General features: G+C 43.2%; 1 protein-coding gene across 1 annotated transcript; it reads right to left on the reverse strand.

Annotated features, from left to right (window-relative positions):
* Window positions 1–12,163: 12,163 nt before the first annotated feature.
* On the reverse strand, window positions 12,164–20,787 carry LOC308285019 (uncharacterized protein). The gene is made up of 8 exons (XM_080725738.1): window positions 19,350–20,787; window positions 19,050–19,255; window positions 17,980–18,078; window positions 17,091–17,190; window positions 16,704–16,711; window positions 15,723–15,833; window positions 14,650–14,770; window positions 12,164–13,621 (listed from the first exon to the last, which is right to left on the reverse strand). The coding sequence occupies exons 1-8, from the start codon at window positions 20,764–20,766 to the stop codon at window positions 12,165–12,167; spliced, it is 3,519 nt and encodes a 1,172-aa protein (XP_080581864.1). The 5' UTR covers window positions 20,767–20,787; the 3' UTR covers window position 12,164.
* Between the last annotated feature and the right edge of the window lie 530 nt (window positions 20,788–21,317).

Here is a 21,317-nt window from a genome sequence, read left to right on the forward strand (position 1 = left end):
GTTTTTAAGCTACAATGCAAGTTTGTGTGTGAGCAGTGTGCATATACGCAGCTAAATCTAGTGTGGGAATTTAACTCTGATCCTGTATAAATCGAGATAACAGAGTTAAATGAACACAATTATCTTCCTGTGTAGATGTCCCTCCTGTAGAAGAGTACAGTATGAGCGTGCTTGCTCATCTTAATTGCTGACACACCATCCCTCTGCTGAAGGAGGCTGTCTGCTAGTATTTATTTGCTCATCATTCAGGCACTACAATCCAACCAGGGACGTGCTGGGCCCCTGATTCAGCCCGGGAAAAAGAATTGGAGAGGCCCTCATTGGCACTCATTTAAAAAATGATTTAAACTAGTGAAAACAGCAGATCTACAAGCACACAACGCCTCGCACCGCGAGGCGTTGTGTGCTTGTAGATCAGCTGTTTTCACTACTTTTGTGCAAAACGGTTACATTTTTACTTTTGTGCAGACAGTTAATTTTTTTCCTAATGGCCGGCCTGGACCGGCCGGGAATGAACCGGCCGTTCGGGAGTTGTCCAGCTTTTCCCAATGGCCAGCACGTCCCTGAATCCAACTGTAGCAACACTACTGATATCTACAGCATATTTCTGCAGACTCATGCTGCACATATATGCACAAGATAGAATACCCAAGTGTCTGCGCTGACGTCATCCGATGGGAAAACCCTTGAGAAAAAACATGGCGACGTCATCCGATGGGAAAACCCTCGAGTGACGTCATCAGTCTGGCGATGACGTCATCATCACCATAAAAGCCAATGAGGGACCAGCACTCCGGTTGACGTCACCAATAAGTGCGACCTGATATAAACATAGAGGGATGTCATAATATATAAGGGCCATGAGAGGGGCCTAGGGAGCACTTCGCTGTTACTACGTGTCATCTTTTCGACACCCAACCCAAACCCTTATCCTAACCCTAACCCTAACCTCCGTGGGGTGAGTCGCTAACCCTCTCGACGCTCCTTTGTCGAAATGATGGTCGTTAAAAAGAGCGAGATTTCCCCGGGGCCTATCCAGTACCCAGGGCTGTGTCAGTCATCGGGTAATCTGAGTCCCCTGAGTTTTGCCACTAGGGGGTGAAGTCATCGGGTGGCGCCCTGTATGGATGGAAGTGCTTTTGGTTGTTTAAAGCAGTGGTTCCTAAACTTTTCAGGTCGAGATCCAAGAGAGATTAGACGTTTACCCGGGACCCAAACTACAGCCTGGGTCCCGATTTCTTAGATTTGTATTTTAATTTATCAATTAAATGACTTTTATTCATGAAAATCTTAGCTTTTGGGGAAATGTTTTTTGAAAATGTGCCCCTCCGATGAACTTTGAAAGCCAGTCGTAGCCATTCGGAATGGAATCTGATCACATGTGTACCGCTGTGCATGAGTTTGGGAAAAAAAACGTGTGTTTTGCAAAATGGTGGAACATTTTCCAAGCGGAAATAAGGATGGCCTAAATAGGTAGTTGCATTATGACGTGAATTGTGCGTGCAATGCTGATCAGTCCAGCAGTGCCCAAGATCACCTGTTCACAGATCATGGGAGCAAAAACATAATCCTCACCCCATCTAATTGCAATCATATTGCAATTAAGCGTCACTAAATATTGTGTGTGAAATATCATTCCATTTGCTATACTGTCCATGCTGCAGGCTTTTCTACATCTTCTCTACAATTTGTCTTGCAGAAACTGTGATTACCTGACTGCATAGATTTGCCTAGTTTCAATTATTTTTACACTGTATTGTGCCCCTTGATTTCAGCCAGGCCAGGCATTTGTCAACCTCAACAATGTCTTAATTTAGGAAACTGTCTGAAACACCTGTCCGTTCAAGAAAAAACGCCTTCCCTTTGTCATTTGTTAAATTGCAACGGTCAATATCACAATTTAGCAGTTTATTTTATAGCCCTAACTCGCAGTGCAATGTATCGTCATTTCAACCTCAGGCCTGCTCTGAGCCTCCGGTCCCTGCTTTGTCATATTCAGGGACAGGCAGAGAATGTTAGAGAGGCAGGGGCTGATATTTCAAAAGGGCCTTTTGGTGAAAACATCGACAATAGCAGACCTCCTCGGTCCTTGGAGGTCGGCTATTTTCGGTGCTTGATACCACACTGAACTAAGCATATATCAAGTCAATACTGGAGATGTGGTGTAGAGCATGGATTTGTACACAAAGAGGACAATTCTTTCAACATAAGATGCTGCATTCAAGTTCAGGAGAGTTTAGACGAGGCAATTCTCTGGAATTCTGCCTTCAGGTATGGCATGGAAAGAGGGCATTTGCATTTCTTTCACCATAGTAAAAACGACATTCCTCGTCTGGAGAGGGCACTTTTTATAGACGGGTTAAAGGGCAGGGGCTCAAGCCCCCTTTGATGTTTATGTGTGCACGTGCCTGGTCATATTGAACATAAGGCGCAGCAGACCTGCTGCACAGCAGCTAATAACGTTGAGCAGCTGTATGGCAAGTGGGGACGCTGACAGCTGGAGCTCCACCACCAGGGGCGTCACAAGGGCTAGGAAAGTGGGACTGAGTTACTGGGGCCCAAGGTGGAGGGGCCGCCCTAATAACTTTATCTATTGAAAAATAGCAGATATACAAGCTCACAGCGCGGCACCGAGTGCCGCGCTGCGAGCTTGTAGATCTGCTATTTTTGAAAAGTTGTGAAAATGTGTGAAAATCTTTGAATATATGTATTTTTTAAAGCGAACATTTCTAACTCAAATCTTGCTTCTGGGGGTTCCTTGGAACTAAATATTTTGAGATCGGGGTCCGTGGCCAAATACATATCATCTTGGGGGTCCTTGATATAGGTTTCTTGCACACATTTTCACGATTTTTCAAAAATAGCAGATATACAAGCTCGCAGCGCGGCATGGGCCCGCAGTGAATCCTTGTACCCAGGGCCCAGAATTTGGTGTGACGCCCCTGTCCACCACATTACCTGGTCTGAATGCAAATGGCCCTCTGGTGGAGCCCAGACATGGCTGCATTGCAGAGGGTGCTGGGTGGACAGTATGTGGTACTTCCCCTGGCTCAGGGCCACATGGAACATCATTCATTCCCCTCACGCGCTCGCATTAATATGCAAAGGCAGGTGCAAGTTTGGGTTTAAGCTCACAAAGCTTAGGTTGGGTTACTGACAGAGAAAGTAAGAAATACAACAATAAATACAACACTTAAAACAGCTTATTTAAAGCCAGTGATTTTAATTTGAATATATTTTATTCAAGAACATAGCCCATTCTGTACTTTATGATGGTTTTGTCATAAACTACGCTCAGCCATTCAGTATCGCAATACATAACAGCGATTCTGAGGGGTTTGTAGCGGTGATTCGAGGCTGATAAAATATGCATGCAGGCAAACACTCCCAAATACACACACTCTCAAATGACTGTGCAAGGTAAGCCCTGCAGTAACAGTAAGGTACCAAAGCTGAGCTCTGCCAGTACATTCCCTCATCCTTCCCTCCCTCTCTCCCTCTCTCTCTCCTTCTGTTTTTCACAGTCTCTACGTTTAAGCTCTGCTGTCCCAGAGAGTGCAATCAATAGCAACCCTCCAAACAGACAGAACACATCTCACTGCAGCCCCGAGAACAGTACAAAAGCACAGACACTCTGAGCTGCACAGATACTCTGAGCTGGACTTATCAGCTCCTGATCTGCTCTGACTATCGTATCTGTCTATTATGTAGGCTAGGGCAGTGGTTCTCAACCTTTTCAGGCCGGGACCCCCCAAAATAATCATATTTTAACTGTGGGGACCCCCCACACTGACGAGCACTAAGAGTTGAGGCATTACATTTTGTACAACACGGTTCTATTGTGAAAATAGCAGATCTACATGCTCACAACGCCTCGCAAACGCGAGGTGTTGTGAGCATGTCGATCTGCTATTTTCACCATTTCTGCCTCTAATATTTGACAATTTGTCCAATGATTAATTTGTCATTTTAGATGTATTAAAAAGTTCCTAAATTGTCACTTCAGAAATGTGCAGATACCCTCTATACACTTAAACTTCATGTTGGTTTGTTTACTGTTGAGTGAGAAAACAATGTTGCACATTAAGTTAATCATCTGGGGACCCCCCAAAATAATTTGGGGACCCCCCGGGGGTCCCGACCCACAGGATGAGAACCACTGGGCTAGGGCCTAGCTCCACTTTAGGCTACATTCCACATGGGCACAGTCAAAACAAATCTCTTGCCAGCCTAGAGGTGCATTGATGTTTAGTCCACTGTCTGTTGAAACATGAGGATTAGGGTTTAGACGATTTGCTTACTGTGAAAGTAGAAAGGTCCTGCCCATAGATTCTTGCTGAAGATCTACTGGAAGTTTGTTTGTAGCTCTAGTAGTCGTGTAGCTAAAGGTGTTTACAAGTTCAAGAAGTCAGGGGATATCAGTTTTAATTTTGTGGTCAAGGGAAGTGCATTTTGTATTGACGTACTGGGCGGCAGCCACAGTGAACTCTGCTGAATCCGCAATGTTTAGATATTTGACAACAATGAAGAAGGGAGGGAGGCTGATAGATATCATCGGCTCCGCTCTGTCTTTCTCCCTCTCTCTTTTAGGGCAGCAACTATCGATTATTTTCTTTTGTTATACTTTAGAAATGTATTTAGGAACAAAACAAACATCATATCTCAAATTCAATGCCCCAAAACATCCCCCTTTTTTTGCACATCAAACATCAACTAAACAAGGATACAAGCTATTGTTATATTGATTACTTTTTCAATTAATCAATATTTTTAAAATATCAACTAATTCTATTAACCACTTAGCCCTATTTCATACTGTGCCACAAGAGTGTTGTGCAGACAAACTTAAAGTTAAACAGTGAACAAGCATGTAACAATAACATCTGCTAATTTCACTGTTGCACTTGCACCCCCAGTCTCTCTCTCTCTCTCTGTCTGTCTCTCTATCTCTCACTCGCTCTCTGTCTCTGTCTCTCTTTCCACAGCACACACCAGGAGATGTGTGCACACACACCGTCTTAGGGCACTTGCACTTAGAGCACCCACACATACTCAGCAGACACATTTAACCTCCTGATGGACCAGCAGTACTGCCTCTCCCTTTGGAACACCAGGCTGGCATCACTCCCACATGAACGCACACTCTGCAGCACAGGTTGTGCTGAAGTGTCCCGCTCTCAATAAAACATGAGTGGACATATCAGAAAATAACTTTGCTGCGTCCAGGACTCTAATGGTACTGTGCTTGCGTATGTTGTTTTATGAACCCGGGTCAGCACCTGACCAGAAAAGCCAGCAAGCTCTGTTGAAAACTCTGTATGAAACAAAAAGAATATATATATATATATTTATTTTATAAATACATAAAACACAGGGCAGATGATTCAGCTCAGACCCCAATGAGTGTCACAGTTTCCTTTCCCCATGGTCTCTCCCTCTGCGACATTCTCATGAGGGGGAATGACTCTGGCTCTTTGCTAGCTGAGAAATAATTCTTTTTGAGAGCAAAGCCTCCCAAGATGAAGAAAAAGAAAGCTGCGTGATGATGTGCTTATATGTATGCATTTACAGCAAGTGTGGTGGAATGTAGGGCTGGGAGGAAGGGGAAGGGGGTACCACTGATGTAAGAAGACAGCTCTGCCGCGCTGCCAAAAGTCAATTACACTGGAGGGAGCTTCTGCACCAGGATCCTCTTTACTGACAGTTTTATCCAATTGAAAGCTAGTGTGCTGTGAATTAATAATGTCTGAGATCAGATGTGGTTGTAAATATCAAATAGAAGGAGTGTATCTGTGTGGCCTACCGAAGTATGATCTCTAATACTTAATAGAGTTCTCAACAGGCCTGAAAATGAAGGCCCGGCCCTAACTGGGCCCTAACTGGGCCGGCCCGAGGCCCTACCCGGCCTGACTAGCTAGCATATTATTTTAGGCCCTACCTGGCCCGACAACTTTGGGTCAGATCGGGTATGGTTGGGTTTGGAAAGAATTTGAGAACTCAGATAACTCAGATAGTAATAGTAATAATACTTAACACCTTACTTCCTAAGCTCACAATGCATCCTCAATCTGATGCAATTGGTTGTGAGCTTAAAGATCGCTATTTTTCTAAATGATGTAAAGATTTTCACCCATCATGACATGCTCAAAAATAAAAGAACGCCAGGACAGGTTTAAAGTGATTGAAATGACTACAGAAAAATAACATCTCCCAGTGACAATCAGGGTTAAAAATCGAACCTCTGTTCGAAGTGGAGCTGTGTGTGTGTGTGTGTGTGTGTGTGTGTGTGTGTGTGTGTGTGTGTGTGTGTGTCTGGCCTGGCCTGAACAACAGCGCCCTCGTGTGGTCACAAAAGGTCCTGTAGGCTACAGACAGACAGACAGACAGACAGACAGACAGACAGACAGACACGGCCACACACACGGCCACGTATAGGGAGCTTGTGTTCCACACAGCTCCAAAAAAGGGGTAAAATGGGAGGAAATGGTGAGTACCGATCCCAGAGAATGGCATTTTTTGGTTGTATTTGCAGATGCAGCTCCCATGGTGCACTGATCCTTATGGCCATTTCTGCTGACTGGGTTTACAGACTGAGAACGCTTTCAGTGCTGCTGCTGCTGCTGCTGCTGCTGCAAACCTTGGACTGAATTCAATCAAAACTGCATTGCAGTTTTCAGCTGTCTGTCAACAATGTTATCCTATAGAGGGGTCACATTTGGCCACAAGGATGCAATCATACCTGTATGTTTAAGCACAGATTATTATTATTTTTTTACATAAGTTGTATTGGTGTGGTGACATGTCCATTACATTCGCCACTCACCACTAATATGATAGTCAATTAGTCATAAACAGGACTATTACTTGGAATGGAGTATTTTTGCGTTGCTCTATTGGTACATTTACTTTAGTAACGGATCTGAGTACTTCTTCCACCTAAATCAAGTGCTTATTTTGTTATGCAAATACCCCTCTCCTGGAACAGATTAGTCTCATATATTGATATCATGTTACCCTTGCTCTCGTCAATTTTGCACGGAAACATTGAAACAGCAATACTTTTCACCATCAGTCACTTTACACGCACTTTCGCACGTCAAGTCCTTGTGTAATGTGTATGACAGTGGACTATTTGACGATAAAATAAAATCCTCACGATACATAGTTTTTTGTTTTTTATCAAGGTAAATGATAATAGCTATTATCGTCCCATCCTCAACACACACACACACACACACACACACACACACACACACACACACACACACACACACACACACACACACACACACACACACACACACACACTGTATACACCATCCCAGTGGATGTTGACTCCTGTACACTGAGCATAGTAGTGCTTGTGAGTTGGCAGTGTGCTTGGTGGGCTCGGCTGTGAGAAGAAATCCTGGGTGTAAAGTGGTTACATAACGCAGCACTACCTCTGCCTGAGACCACGAGATATTGGTGTTAACGTCTGCCGAACCCCGAACGGGCCGGAGGGCTACGAAGCTCTCCAGCTGATATTAGGATATCTCACATTCTCACACACACACACACACACACACACACACACACACACACACACACACACACACACACACACACACACACACACACACACACACACACACACACACACAGGGGTGAAGGACAGCTAAGGACGATAAGAGAAAATGAGAGGGGCACTGCAGACAGACTGCCTTGCTTAGCATCTTAGAGACGTGCCACACCACAGCCGGCCTACCTGTGGATCCTGCAGTGCCTATTGGAGTGTCCAGGACAGGTTGATGTGTGATGTCTTCTATTTCCATAACATGCTCTCGCCTGCTGAGGCGAGATCATGTTATTGTGTGATGTTGCATGGGGACCGCAGCCGTGCTTTATTAAGGTTGGGCGATATGGATGGACAAAGTAAAATATTACAATATTTTGGACCAAATACCTTGATACGCTAGCATGACACTCAGCCTGAATTGACATTTCGTTTCACTTCATTATTCGCCAAAACAAAAATTTAAAGGGGTGTGGCTAGCGATTCAGGGTCTGGAACTAGGCTATTGATTACACACACGCGCGCACACACGTGCGCACACGCACACACACACACACACACACACACACACACACACACACACACACACACACACACACACACACACACACACACACACACACACACACACACACACACACACACACACACACACATGCCCATATTTGGAGATCCCTGATGTCATCAGTATATGCCCATACAAGGGCCCCTTTTGTGTCTATATGTGGAGCTGAGTGATTTGTTTGTGCCTGATGCCAAACATTGATTTCCAAAATCATAATTTATGAAAATGCCAAATTGTACTGTTTTTCCCACACTATTTGAAGTATCAGCATTTAAATGAGATGCTGCACTGTCTTTAATGGAGCTGTGATAGTTTCCACGCTGCAAATACATAATAAAAACGCCACATTTTCTGCCTGTCACCCTCCGTCAGCATGCCTGCAGCACTGTTTCTCAATTAGTGCTCTAAATGGAAAAATCCCAAACTGCTTCCTCTAGACTTGAAAGGGCAGTATTGCCCATATGGCACTGAGATATAGACGAGAGACACTAAATAAGACTTAAGACTTCAGTGGCAAATGAGACGATATTGATCCTTTTTGATCCACATAGACTACAGTTCCTCTGCCATGCAGTTCCTAAGCAGGTATGCTGCTGCTGCAGAGGTCAATTTGCATTCCAGTGCTTCCCTCTGAGTGATTGCATAGATCACATAGACTCATGGAAATCACAAATGACTTACTGAACACTGGTCAGGGGAGAGACTTTGAAAGAAACTCTAAAGGAAAATGAAGAAAGATGTTTGGTATGAAAATGGAGAGCTTATGTTGGTGTGGATGAAACGTTTGGTTGAGCTTCTCCCATGGAGCACTAGTGCCCTCTGGTGGAATAACACGTATTTACAACAGTACCATGGTATTGTGTTCTCCTTGGACACAGTCCATGTAAAGACCGTTGCTATTTGCTAGCATTCTGGGGGGAATTAATTGGATATTTTATGTTCACTTTGAAGTTTTTAAGAAATGTCTGTTTCATGGACAGTAGAGAGCAGAGTAGATGGGTGATATGCAGGCTGCATGCAACTGCATGGACTGTACTAGCAGTGCACCTTGTGTTTTAAGTTGACCAAAGACACCAAAGATTTATGGAGTTTAGTTTGCCTCACCTCACTAACTTATTCTCATTACATCATGTAACCGTGTATGCTCCCTCCAACTTTGAAAAAATACGTTTTGTGAAACAAGAATGATGTAGTTATTGGATAAGCTTTGGTTTTATTTCGGGCACATTTTAGCTCACATCAGACACATCTTCCTCATATTTAATGTCAGCATTTGAAGAGGCATAAACTAACCACACTCCATTACACACAATTGACATAACAAAAAGCCAAAATTTGAAGCGTTTATGCTATTATTAAGCATGTTTTGTCTTCTCTGTGCTTCCGAAGGCGATATTTTCTTGCAAACGTCTTGCCACATCTAGGACATATAAATGGCCTTTCCCCTGTATGGACCATCAAGTGTTTCTTCAGTTCACTGTTTAACCTAAAGGCTTTGCTGCAAACTTCACACACAAAGGGCCGCAACTTGATGTGCTTGTCTCGGTGGTGAGACACCAAATCCTTATGTCGTTTGTAAAACACACCACAGTCTTCACACTTGAATGGCCGCTCCTCTGTATGCTGGATCATGTGATGTTTGAGTTGAGCTGGAGTTGGCCAGCCCTTCCCACACGTATCACAGAGATGTCCATGATTTTGCCCAGTGTGTTTATATTGATGCCATTTGAGGTATGTCATACTATTGAACTTCTTCCCACATGTTGGACAAGCGTACCCACCTGTGTGTCTCGCCATGTGTGCTTTCAGGCTATCTTTTCTGCTGAACCGTTTACTACAATGGGAGCAAATCCAGGCTCTGTGTTTCTCACTCTTCTGATGCTGAATTAGACGGGTCAAAGATGTGAAGCTCTTCCTGCATGTTTCACAGATGTGACACAATTTCTCATGCATTTCCTCATGCATTTTCTCATGCACATTCAGCATCGCGCGGCTTGTAAAACACTTCGTACAAGAGGAGCATTGGTACAGTTTCTGTTTTTTATGGTGTCGAACCAGTTCACCAAGCCTCACGAAGCTTCTCTTACACAGAGGGCAGGGGTATGGGCCGCTTACTTGGTGTGATTCCGAGTAGTGTTTTTTCATGTCGACAATTTGCAAGAAGTTCTTTTCACACATGGTGCACATGATGACACCGGGTTGTCTTTGGTGGTCCTCTGTGAGGTCTGCAGAGGATGTGAGCAGTGCAACTTTACCATCCTTCATTTCAGGCATTCCAATCTCCTCTAGATGCTTTTCGTGAGGTTGATCCGTGGACTGGAAATTACACGCTAAAATCACACGTGTCGACTCGATTTTAGCGAGTCTGCTGTCTGCACCTGCATGAGGTTCTGACGAGGTTTGGGAAGAGGCTCGCCGTTGATTCCTTTTAGATGAGCTGCCCAAGGATTTTTCCTGTGCAAAGTATGTTTTTGTTTGTGGATGTGGATTTGACGCCCTGCATTCATTTTCCCGGTATTCCTCAAAGTCTTTCCCGGTGTGATATCTCATATGCTTTGTCAAGTCTAGGCTACTAGTAAAGATCTCCCCACATATAGAGCATCTTTTTGCACGGCTGCTTCTTTTATGCACTGGCTCCTCCGACGGATCAGAAGATGACAAATGCTCAGGTAATGGATTCACGTTTTCAGTGGGTGAACACCCTTTGTCCTTATCCAGAGGCTGGGATTCGGGATCGTGAATTAACGCTGCAGAAGATCTCTTAAGATCTGTCCGCTTATTTATTTTATTCATGACATCACATGACTTCTGGTGTTTGTCAAACCTCTTCGGGTAAGTGAAGGTCTTGCCACAGCCACGACAAATTAGGCCTATGTTCTTTTTTGTGACTACTTCAATATCACAAGAATCATTTGGATCATGTTGAAGCTCTACTTCAATAGAATGACCTTGATCTACAGGTTCATCCTTAACATGCCTCTCTTCACCTCCAACCACATTCCATGTGGTCTCATGCGATTTCTCAACAGTTTTGAAATCGTTGCCAATTGAGACATGGTTCTGCCAACCTTCAGGGGCAGATGTGGATCCAGAATTGGTAGATGTGTTTCTTGTGCTAGTGTCTTCCTTCTGAAAGTGGTAAGACAGGCTGGAAAGGATGCAGTCTTCACCAGATGATGACAACCCTGGAATAATTGAACACAACCTTCAACCTTTTCTTCAACACTTTAAGAAACAGATAACTAAGAAGAGAGGTAATAACTGCAGCCTGACATATGCCAGATTTCTGGGTCCGATGCTAATCCCGATCATGGAGAGTCCTAGACCACTGATTACCGATGTTTTGACTGATATTTAAGTCCACACTGAAGATACCAAAAGCCTGAGTTCACTCAGGCTTTTGGTAACTTGTTTATTTTTGTAATTGTAAAGCGTTATAAGGCGCAATAACAATTCCGGTTATTATTATTTGGTATTAGCAGAAGGGATTTGGCTATGGAAATAAGCTGGGTGGCTCTGGCTATGAACACAGAAGGGGAGGATCTTTTTCTTATATCCACGCAACAGATGATCTAAGGCATACTATGTACTGTATTAATGACATACCATAGTTCAACATTGAGAAAGAGTGGTATTCCTCTTTAAACCCTATTCAAAAATGTAAAAGCCAAACTACTGTACGTTCAGTGTTCAAACGTAACAAATATATCCTAGCTGTGCACCTTGTTTTAAACTGACCAAAGACACCAAAAATGTATAGACTTTAGTGTGCCTCACTAACTTATTTTCATTATCATCATGTAACAGTGTATGCTCCCTGCAACTTTGAAAAAAGAAGACCTTTAAAGGATTCAGATTTTATTTTACTGCAGTGTTGAATAACTCAAACTTGACAAACATTTCTGAGGTTTGGTTTTATTCCGGGTGCATTGTAGCTCACATCAGACACATCTTCCTCATATTTAATGTCAGCATTTGAAGAGGCATGAACTAACCACACACCATTACACACGGTTGACAACGAAAAGCAAAACATTGACGCGTTTATGCTATTTCTAAGCATGTTTTGTCTTTTCTGTGCTTCCGAAGGCGATATTTTCTTGCAAAAGTCTTGCCACATCTAGGACACATAAATGGCCTTTCCCCTGTATGGACCATCAAGTGTACCTTCAGGTTACTGTTTAACCTAAAGGCTTTGCTGCAAACTTCACACACAAAGGGCCGCAACTTGATGTGCTTGTCTCGGCGGTGAGCGGTCAACTGCTTATGTCGTTTGTAAAACACACCACAGTCTTCACACTCGAATGGCCGCTCTTCTGTATGCTTGATCATGTGTTGTTTGAGTTGAGCTTGAGTTGGCCAGCCCTTCCCACACGTATCACAGAGATATTTATGATTTTGCCCAGTGTGTTCATATTGATGCCATTTGAGGTATGTCTTCTGATTGAACTTCTTCCCACATGTTGGACATGGGTACCCACCTGTGTGTTGCACCATGTGTGTTGTCAGGTATCTTTTTTGGCTGAACTGTTTACTACAATGGGAGCAAATCCAGGGCTGTTGTTTTTTGTGTATCTTCTGATGCTGAATTAGATGGGACAAAGATTTGAAGCTCTTCCTGCATGTTGTGCAGATGTGCCACAATTTCTCATGCATTGTCTCATGCATATTCAGCTGCCTGAGGTTTGTAAAACACTTCGTACAAGAGGAGCACTGGTACAGTTTCTGTTTTTTATGATGTAGAACCAGTTCACCAAGCCTCACGAAGCTTCTCTTACACAGAGGGCAGGGGTATGGGCCGCTTACTTGGTGTGATTCCGAGTAGTGTTTTTTCATGTCGACAATTTGCGAGAAGTTCTTTTCACACATGGTGCACATGATGACACCGGGTTGTCTTTGGTGGTCCTCTGTGAGGTCTGCAGAGGATGTGAGCAGTGCAACTTTACCATCCTTCATTTCAGGCATTCCAATCTCCTCTAGATGCTTTTCGTGAGGTTGATCCGTGGACTGGAAATTACACGCTAAAATCACGCGGTTTGGGTCCGGTTGACACGGGCGGACCCAAAACCGTGCAGAACTCTTAGGATCTGTCTGCCCATTTATTTTATTCATCACAACACATGACTTCTGGTGTTTGTCAAAGCTCTTCGGGTAAGTGAAGGTCTTGCCACAGCCACGACAAATTGTGTTCTTTTTTGTGTCTATTTCAATATCACTAGAATCATTTGGATCATGTTGAAGCTCTACTTCAATAGAATGACCTCGATCTTCAGGTTCATCCTTAACATGCCTCTCTTCACCTCCAACCACATTCCATGTGGTCTCATGTGTTTTCTCAACGGTTTTGAAATCCTTGTCAATTGAGACATGGTTCTGCCAACCTTCAGGGGCAGATGTGGATCCATAATTGGTAGATGTGTTTCTTGTGCTAGCGTCTTCCTTCCGAAAGTCGTAAGACAGGCTGGAAAGGATGCAGTCTTCTTCACCAGATGATGACAACCCTGGAATAATTGGACTCATTTCAACCTTTTTTCAACAATTTAAGAAACAGATAAATAAGAAGAGAGGTAATAACTACAGCCTGACATACAGTATGCCAGATTTTTTGGGTCCCGATTATGGAGACCACTGATTACCAATGTTTTGACTGATATTTATTCAAAAGGTGCAACATTTTCTAATACATTTGAAAAACTAAGATTTGTTTAAAGTTTTTATTTGAGCACATTTTATTAAGCAAAAGTTAATAGATAATAAAAATAAAATAAAAACACTATCTTATTGAACCACTTAAAAGGGAAATACCACAAATTTTCAACATTGAACTACATACAGTATGCCACTTATAAGTCCTTTATATACCTTAGAGCTGTTGTGTCTGTTGCCTAGAACTGGAGAATTGATTTTTGGGGTCATGGCCTTGGCCTGCCGACTAGGCTACTTCATTCATAAGAATGAAAACAGAAACAGTGCCAAAGAGAGGGTTGTAAATTTCCTTTTCTACCCCAGATTTGAGCCTGGATTCCTGTGCTGAAAGTTGTAACATCCCATCCCAGCACCAAGTATCCAAGGCGCATGGAGTTCAGAGTTGGCGTGTACAGTGCCGCAAAGCACAAGGCTGGTTCCAACTTTTGCACATCGATAGCGCTGTTTTTTTCTTCCATTTTTTTCTCAGCTAATTCCCCTGCCTGTACTTGCATGATGTACAGTTGTACGAAGCAACATTGTTATGAAATACTTTGGTCGGAGGTCCTATGATTTGATTTAGGATTACTCTGATCACAATTAATTGTAGCTATTTCATGAAGGATTTAACTTGATTATACATTTTTGCTTGATAACTGGTAATTTTAGTTTGTTTTTTAATGACTAATCATGGCTGAACAAAATACATTTCTGACAACACAATCATCTGTATATGTTGTCGACTAAAACTAACATTTCAGATAACTAAAACTAAATGAAATTTGTATGACTAAAAATGTATCAACATTTCCTGTCAAAATTAACACGGACACCAAAAACCTACCTTCAGTAGTACTTTTAAGGACCTTGTGATGCTGGATAAGTGTATTCAATGGCTGTGGCTTGTTCACCAACTCCACACACTCCTTCAGGATAGAGGGAGAGAGACTGAGCCAATCAGCTGTCTGTGAACAGAACACATTGTTAGTGTTATAATTAATCTGACCATGCAATCACTGTCCTTTCAGCTATGGTATCCAATGTTATCATACTGTGCCTTTGCCGTTTTATGTGAGGTGTGGATCTACATTTGTATTTAATAAGGGCTAATACTAATGGCTATTAGATTATATAGAGCAGGGGTTCCCAAACTTTTTTGTTTCAGGGCACCCCATACATTTTTTTTATCCGAGGCACCCCTACATTATAATTTTCACACCCAGCACCTTATATTTATAGCATATCGTCGTTGTCGGGTGGAAACCTTGTATGTCCAAAACCGTTCGTTTTGTATTTATCGTCTATAAAATGTACTGGACTAGTGAAAACAGCAGATCTACAAGCACACAACGCCTCGCATTACAAAAAAAAGAAAAGCTCCGAAATATCCACAAAGTGTCCACAAAAATGGTGTGAGTAATCATAGGAAAGAAAAGTAATTTTTGGGGTGAACTCTCTTTAAGTACATTACTTAAAGCTATACTGTGTAAGTTGGACCGGGCCTCACACCCCCGCGTCTGCCTCCACCTCGCCGAGATCCATCTTTAGAGGGGTCCCTGGTTCCTGTGCGTTCAGGCATTCCGGAGAAACGGACTCCTTCACCCGAGTATAGAGACACACGGGCGCCTACAAATATGGCCACCCTATTGTGATAGCGACCCCACTTCAAGATGCGCTGTGATTGGCCGGCAGTGTATAACCCTCGCTGTGATTGGCCGGTAGTGTATGATGACGTAATTTTTCCGCGAAAACCGGCCCCCGGTCAGGATCATAGAAAACATATAAAGAGAAGGCTTTAGAAGCTGAAAATAACGGAGTGGGTGTTCTAAAACTTTAGCGATTTAACAGTTAGGACAATTTTAAGATTTGTTTTATAAAAAAAGTTACATGGTATAACTTTAAGTACAGTACACCCACCTGTTCAAGGTTGGGAACAGGCAACAGCTTCTGCAGTCTGGAGAGGAGTTTCATCATTAGAGCCTGCAGGGCCGAGTCATATTTGGGACCAAACACTACTGGGAAAATGTTCTGAGGAGGAAAAAAGAGAAAGGACCACATTCCATTCCATGAGTAGAGTAAAGCAACATTTTCCTGCTAAACAATGAGCATTTTCACATGTCCTCATTGGCAGCAAAAGTTCTGTTATAGCCTGATAAGCCGTTTTCATTAAAGATTATTGTGGCAGCATGAACGTCACACTACCACGAGAGGTGACTGTAACCATGCGAGACAAGATGAAAACAGGAAATGACGTACAATGTACAAGCCGACTGGGCGCGCAGTATAATAACGTCTGTTGTTTGTTGTGTACACATTGGTTCCCTCTCTTTGTAGCAGAAAGATTAGTATCCAGGGTGAAACTTTCTCCTCCGTGCTGTGAACATTTTTACCGCCTAGGTGTCCTGCTGTTTAATCCCCCAGGAAGCACCAGAGAGATCCTGCTGTAGCACTGGTAGTACTGTTGATGCCTTGTGAGCTTGTAAATCAGCAATTTTCTTTGCGTGCCACAGTGCGCGGCCCTGTACATCAAAGTATACATTCACTACTTCGCGAGTAAACATAATCTGTGCGTTTATTTCTTTTGATGGGAAATGATTTGTCAGTAAACCGTACAGGCGTTACTGATAACAGATAACGATCCCAACCGTACCATCCCATAGTTGCCGTTGTGTTTGGAGGAGAAATGTCTTTTACAGTCAGACGAAAAGTCCCATGGTCGGGGACCGACACGGCTGTCAGCATCAGCCGCATAGCTCTCTCACGGCATGTAACCCTGGTGGTGAATCGGCTCGGAGCGAGTCAATTCTATCTGTGAGTTTTATATTTATAAGATTTAAGCCGGGCTATTCAGGCAACAAAGTAGAAAGAAGTCAGCCTGCACAATGTATGCTCTCATACCTTTAAATCTATAAGCAATGGTCAGGTTGCATCCTGAGACAGCTTTTCTACAAGACCTATAGGTCAGTGAGTCTATGAGAGTGAAAGCAGACAGCTGTGATCACAGCTTCAAAAACCCTGCAACAGCTATGCCATCAATGTCCTTGAGCAAGAAAGTGACAGGTGCACTCAATGAAACAGATGCATTCAATGAAACAGATGCATGCCCGAGTTGGCATAAGTAAATATGTACAATAACAAAGAAAATACCCGAACAAGTTAATGAAATTGTTAGCTGTTAACAACACTGTTAAAAAAAAGGAACATCAGCATCATATAAGCAGCAGCACAGCATTTCGATAATTTTACAACTGTATCTTAATCAATAATACCAAAAAGGTATAATACTGACCTTATAAAACGTATCTCTTTGGCCTGAATCATCCACAAGAGAGTTAACAAGCTGAAAGAAGGTGGTCATCGATGTCTTGACCTCTAAATCAGATCCCTTAAAAAAAAAAGAAAAAGCAAAAATCACATAAGTGAATTTAAATGAATTATGAGTATAAACCCCCTGGGTTAATTTAACTCTTTTAGTGCCACCCGTTCACCACTAGAGGGCGCCCCAGGTGCCATAGAAAATCCCATAGAGATATGCTGGTATATGCAGAAGCCCTGCAGCCATGACTTGCCTGAACACTTTCCTTTGTGCATGTACAGGAAGAGGATGAAGTTAGCTTGAAGTTAGCTATTGGCTACCAAGCATTTTAGAAGCCTTATTTTCGTGAACTTAGCCATGATTAAACCTTGCACACCTCATGCATGGGAAAAAAACAGAGAAGAATGAGCTCTAAAAAATCCAATGCAATCCTGGATTGCATTGGAGTGGATTTGTGCAGTTTGTTCACAGCTTTCAAACAAAAAAATCCGATTGGAAATCCGTTCAGGCATTCTTGAGATAATCGCCATTATGTTTTACATGTTATGTAAACAAACATGGCTGCCCTGTATGTTAGATGGGGTTGTATGGGGGTGGAACATGCAAAATCGCGATTGAAATCATGTTCACTAGATTTGATGGGGTCCAAAAAAAATCTTTTTTTTTAAAAAATTTCAATTTTTTTTTTTTCTTTTTTTTTTTCAAAAACCGAACATGTTCGGTTTTGGCATATGTAATACGTTTTAAAAAACCGAACATGTTCGGTTTTGGCACTGGATGAGTCTCACAGAGTGCAACTCACACTGAATGTTTTACTGAAGTAAAGCATGTTGTTGTGAGAATTCACCAGAAACTGACCTCTTTATTCATCTTTGTGATGTAGTTTTTTATGCTGGTCAAATGAGGCTGGATGGTGTGCGGGATGGCTTCATCATTTCTGCACAACTCCAGCACCACCTGTTGACACAATTATAAACAGGTCAAAATCCCCTCTCTCTCCACTCTCTGAGTTATGGGTCATTGAAGTTAAAAAGTTTAAGAACCACACGTCTTAAGCATTAGTGTGGTGTACTGTATGTATCAAGGCTCATAGTACAGTGATGTCATTGTAGTGAAGTGGAAACGAGAAAATATGACACTATTTCAGTGCAGTTTGACAACATTAAGCCAGTGTTGATCACTGGTGGAAATAATGAGAGATTATCATATCATATTATGATGAGAGACTATCATAATGGATTTGAAATGATGAGAGATTATCATATGGATTTGACAACTAAGCATTCTCCATCTATCTATACTATAATTTTGCGAATGTCTGTCTGAGTGTCTGAAACAGCGTTTCTCCTCAGTGGCTGGAGCAATTGATCTGAAATCGCATCACCATAAGCATATGAACACACCTGACATAACTGTGAAGCCCGTTTGTCACTTTCACAAATCATATGCTGTATATTAGCATTTTTATGGTGTATCTACTATCTATTCTGCATCTAGCATGAGGCACATCTATTCTGCATCTAGCTTGAGGCAAAATGTTTAACCAGCTCTGTGTGTGTGTGTGTGTGTGTGGGGGGGGGGGGGGGGGGGGGACAGTATCTCTGTAGCCATTAAACGAAACGGGTTTCTTACATTGACGCTCCTACATATTATCATGCAAGCACCAGTTAAAGTTACTTTCCATCCCTCATATACTGTGTGCACAGTGCACATCCCATAACCCACACACTGCACATCATTTTGGAGCTCATATCTTTGAACGGGTAAGGACTAGTAACACTAAATAATGGAATGTGGAATAGATCATATCATACGGAAAATTGCACAAAATGCCTCACTACAATGGGCTACTGTATTTTCACAGTTACATTTGCCTATAAGGTACTGATAAAATGGACTATTGCCACCTTCTCATCATAAAAGCTTACCCGTGCACGCAGGCCCATAACAAGTTGGACTCCCTCCCTGTATGTCAACATGTCTGGGACCGCTTCCAATAGAGTGCTAACAAACTCCTCCAGTATGCCATAGTACCTCACTGCTCCCTTCTTCATTATCTCCCACAAAGCTGCAGACACAAGCTGCAGAGGCGGAACGATGAGGCGCAGAGAGGAAAGGGGTAGAATTGGCGAGCCTGTTGGATTGAAAGTAAATATTAGGCATTAACCAACACGTAGCCGGGTATTTTTATAAACAGAGCTTTTTATATGCGTTTGGGGCTACGTCACCTTGTGCGCCACAGCTTGATGGTTCAGATGGATCAGTGGATTCCATGGACTCTGGGTCAATATCTGCCGTCTCAAGACCAGAGGGAATGGTGGTTGTTGTTGCAGGTGAACCGCCCCATATCTTCTCACAGAGATCAAAGTAGAGCATAACCACTTTTCCATGACCGCCCTTCCGACCCGCGTCAACGGCTTCCCTATATTTCCCCCGTATCGCCTTCAGCTTGGTGGTGAGGTTGTTCCTGTTGACCTCCTCCTTGCGATGAGGGAAGTCTGTGTTGGTCTCTGTAGGGCACCGTTCGAGGAACAGAGCCAGGATGTCGGGGTACTTGGACCTACAAGACTCCCAGTGCACATTTTCAAAGCTTTTGGCAACTTTGTATTCTAATGTCACATTGAGCAATAACTCCACCTCGCTGTCAGTCCACACAAAACAGTCCGCTCTTTTTGCTGGCGGCTGTCTGGCTACGTCACCTTGTGCTCCACAACTTGTCGGTTCAGATGGATCTGCGGATTCCATGGACTCTGGGTCAATATCTGCTCTCTCAAGACCAGAGGTAAGGGTGGTTGTTGTTGCAGGTGAACCACCCTGACCAAATATCTGCTCACAGAGATCAAAGTATAACATAACCACTCTTCCATGACTGTTCTTCCGACCCGAGTCAACGGCTGCCCTATATTTCACCCGTATCAACTTTAGCTTGGTGGTGAGGATGTTCTTGTTGACCTCCTCCTTGCGATGAGGGAAGTCTGTGTTGGTCTCTGTAGGGCACCGTTCGAGGAACAGAACCAGGATGTCGGGGTACTTGGACCTACAAGACTCCCAGTCCACGTTTTCAGAGCTTTTGGCAACTTTGTATTCTAATGTCACATTGAGCAATAACTCCACCTCACTGTCAGTCCAAAAAAAGTCCCCTCTTGGTCTTTTTGTTGGTGGCTGTCTGGCTAGTACGTCACCGTGTGTGCCACAACTTGATGGATCAGATGGATCTGCAGATTCCATGGAATCTGGTTCATTATCTGCCGTCTCAAGACCAGAGGTAAGGGTGGTTGTTGCAGGTGAACCACCCCATATCTTCTCACAGAGATCAAAGTATAACATAACCACTCTGCCATGGCCCATCTTCCGACCAGAGACAACGGCTGCCCTATATTTCAGCCGTATCATCTTCAGCTTGGTGGTGAGGATGTTCCTGTTGACCTCCTCCTTGCGATGAGGGAAGTCTGTGTTGGTCTCTGTAGGGAACTGTTCGAGGAACAGAGCCATGATGTCGGGGTACTTGGACCTACAAGACTCCCAGTCCCAGTCCACGTTTTCAGAGATTTTGCCAGCTTTGTATTCTAATATCACGTTGAGCAATAACTCCACCTCACAGTCAGTCCACACAAAAGAGTCCCCTATTTTGGTATATTGTGACATTGTGGGGCAAAGCAATGTACGCTTTCCTACTGTCTGTTGTTGTTGCTATTGTCTCGTCTCGTGGCGTAAATGTAAGCAAAGGAAAAACAACCGGTAGTAGATTTTTCGCCCAGGCATCTGATTGGCCAGTGCGGGTTTAGGATACAAATATATCGCCACCTGTTGGCGTGGCATACACTACTGACAGCGTTTTTATAACATTCAGGTTATTACCTCCGTTTATAAATCGTTGTCCAAAGGAAGCGATGGGAAACGAGTGAATGTAGAAATATGGAAGCCACCTCTCCCCGACTTCTCTCCAGCCTGCATGCATACGCCCTCTCTCTGCAACGTCTTTAGGCACGATGGTGATCTGACGCAGTGCCATGAGTTATACAAGAATGGTTGTGCAGACTCTGAGTGACCACTAGATGGTACTGGTAGCATGGGAACGGATCTGAAAACAGATTATGTTCCAGTGGTTCTCTCAAACCACTGGGCTTTAATAGATGAAGGTTTACTTGGAAAAAAAAATCCTCCCAGATTATAATTGGATAATTATTCATAATGGC

Source organism: Nannobrachium achirus (genome assembly GCF_963921795.1).
Source record: "Nannobrachium achirus genome assembly, chromosome: 5".
Lineage (NCBI taxonomy): Eukaryota > Metazoa > Chordata > Actinopteri > Myctophiformes > Myctophidae > Nannobrachium > Nannobrachium achirus.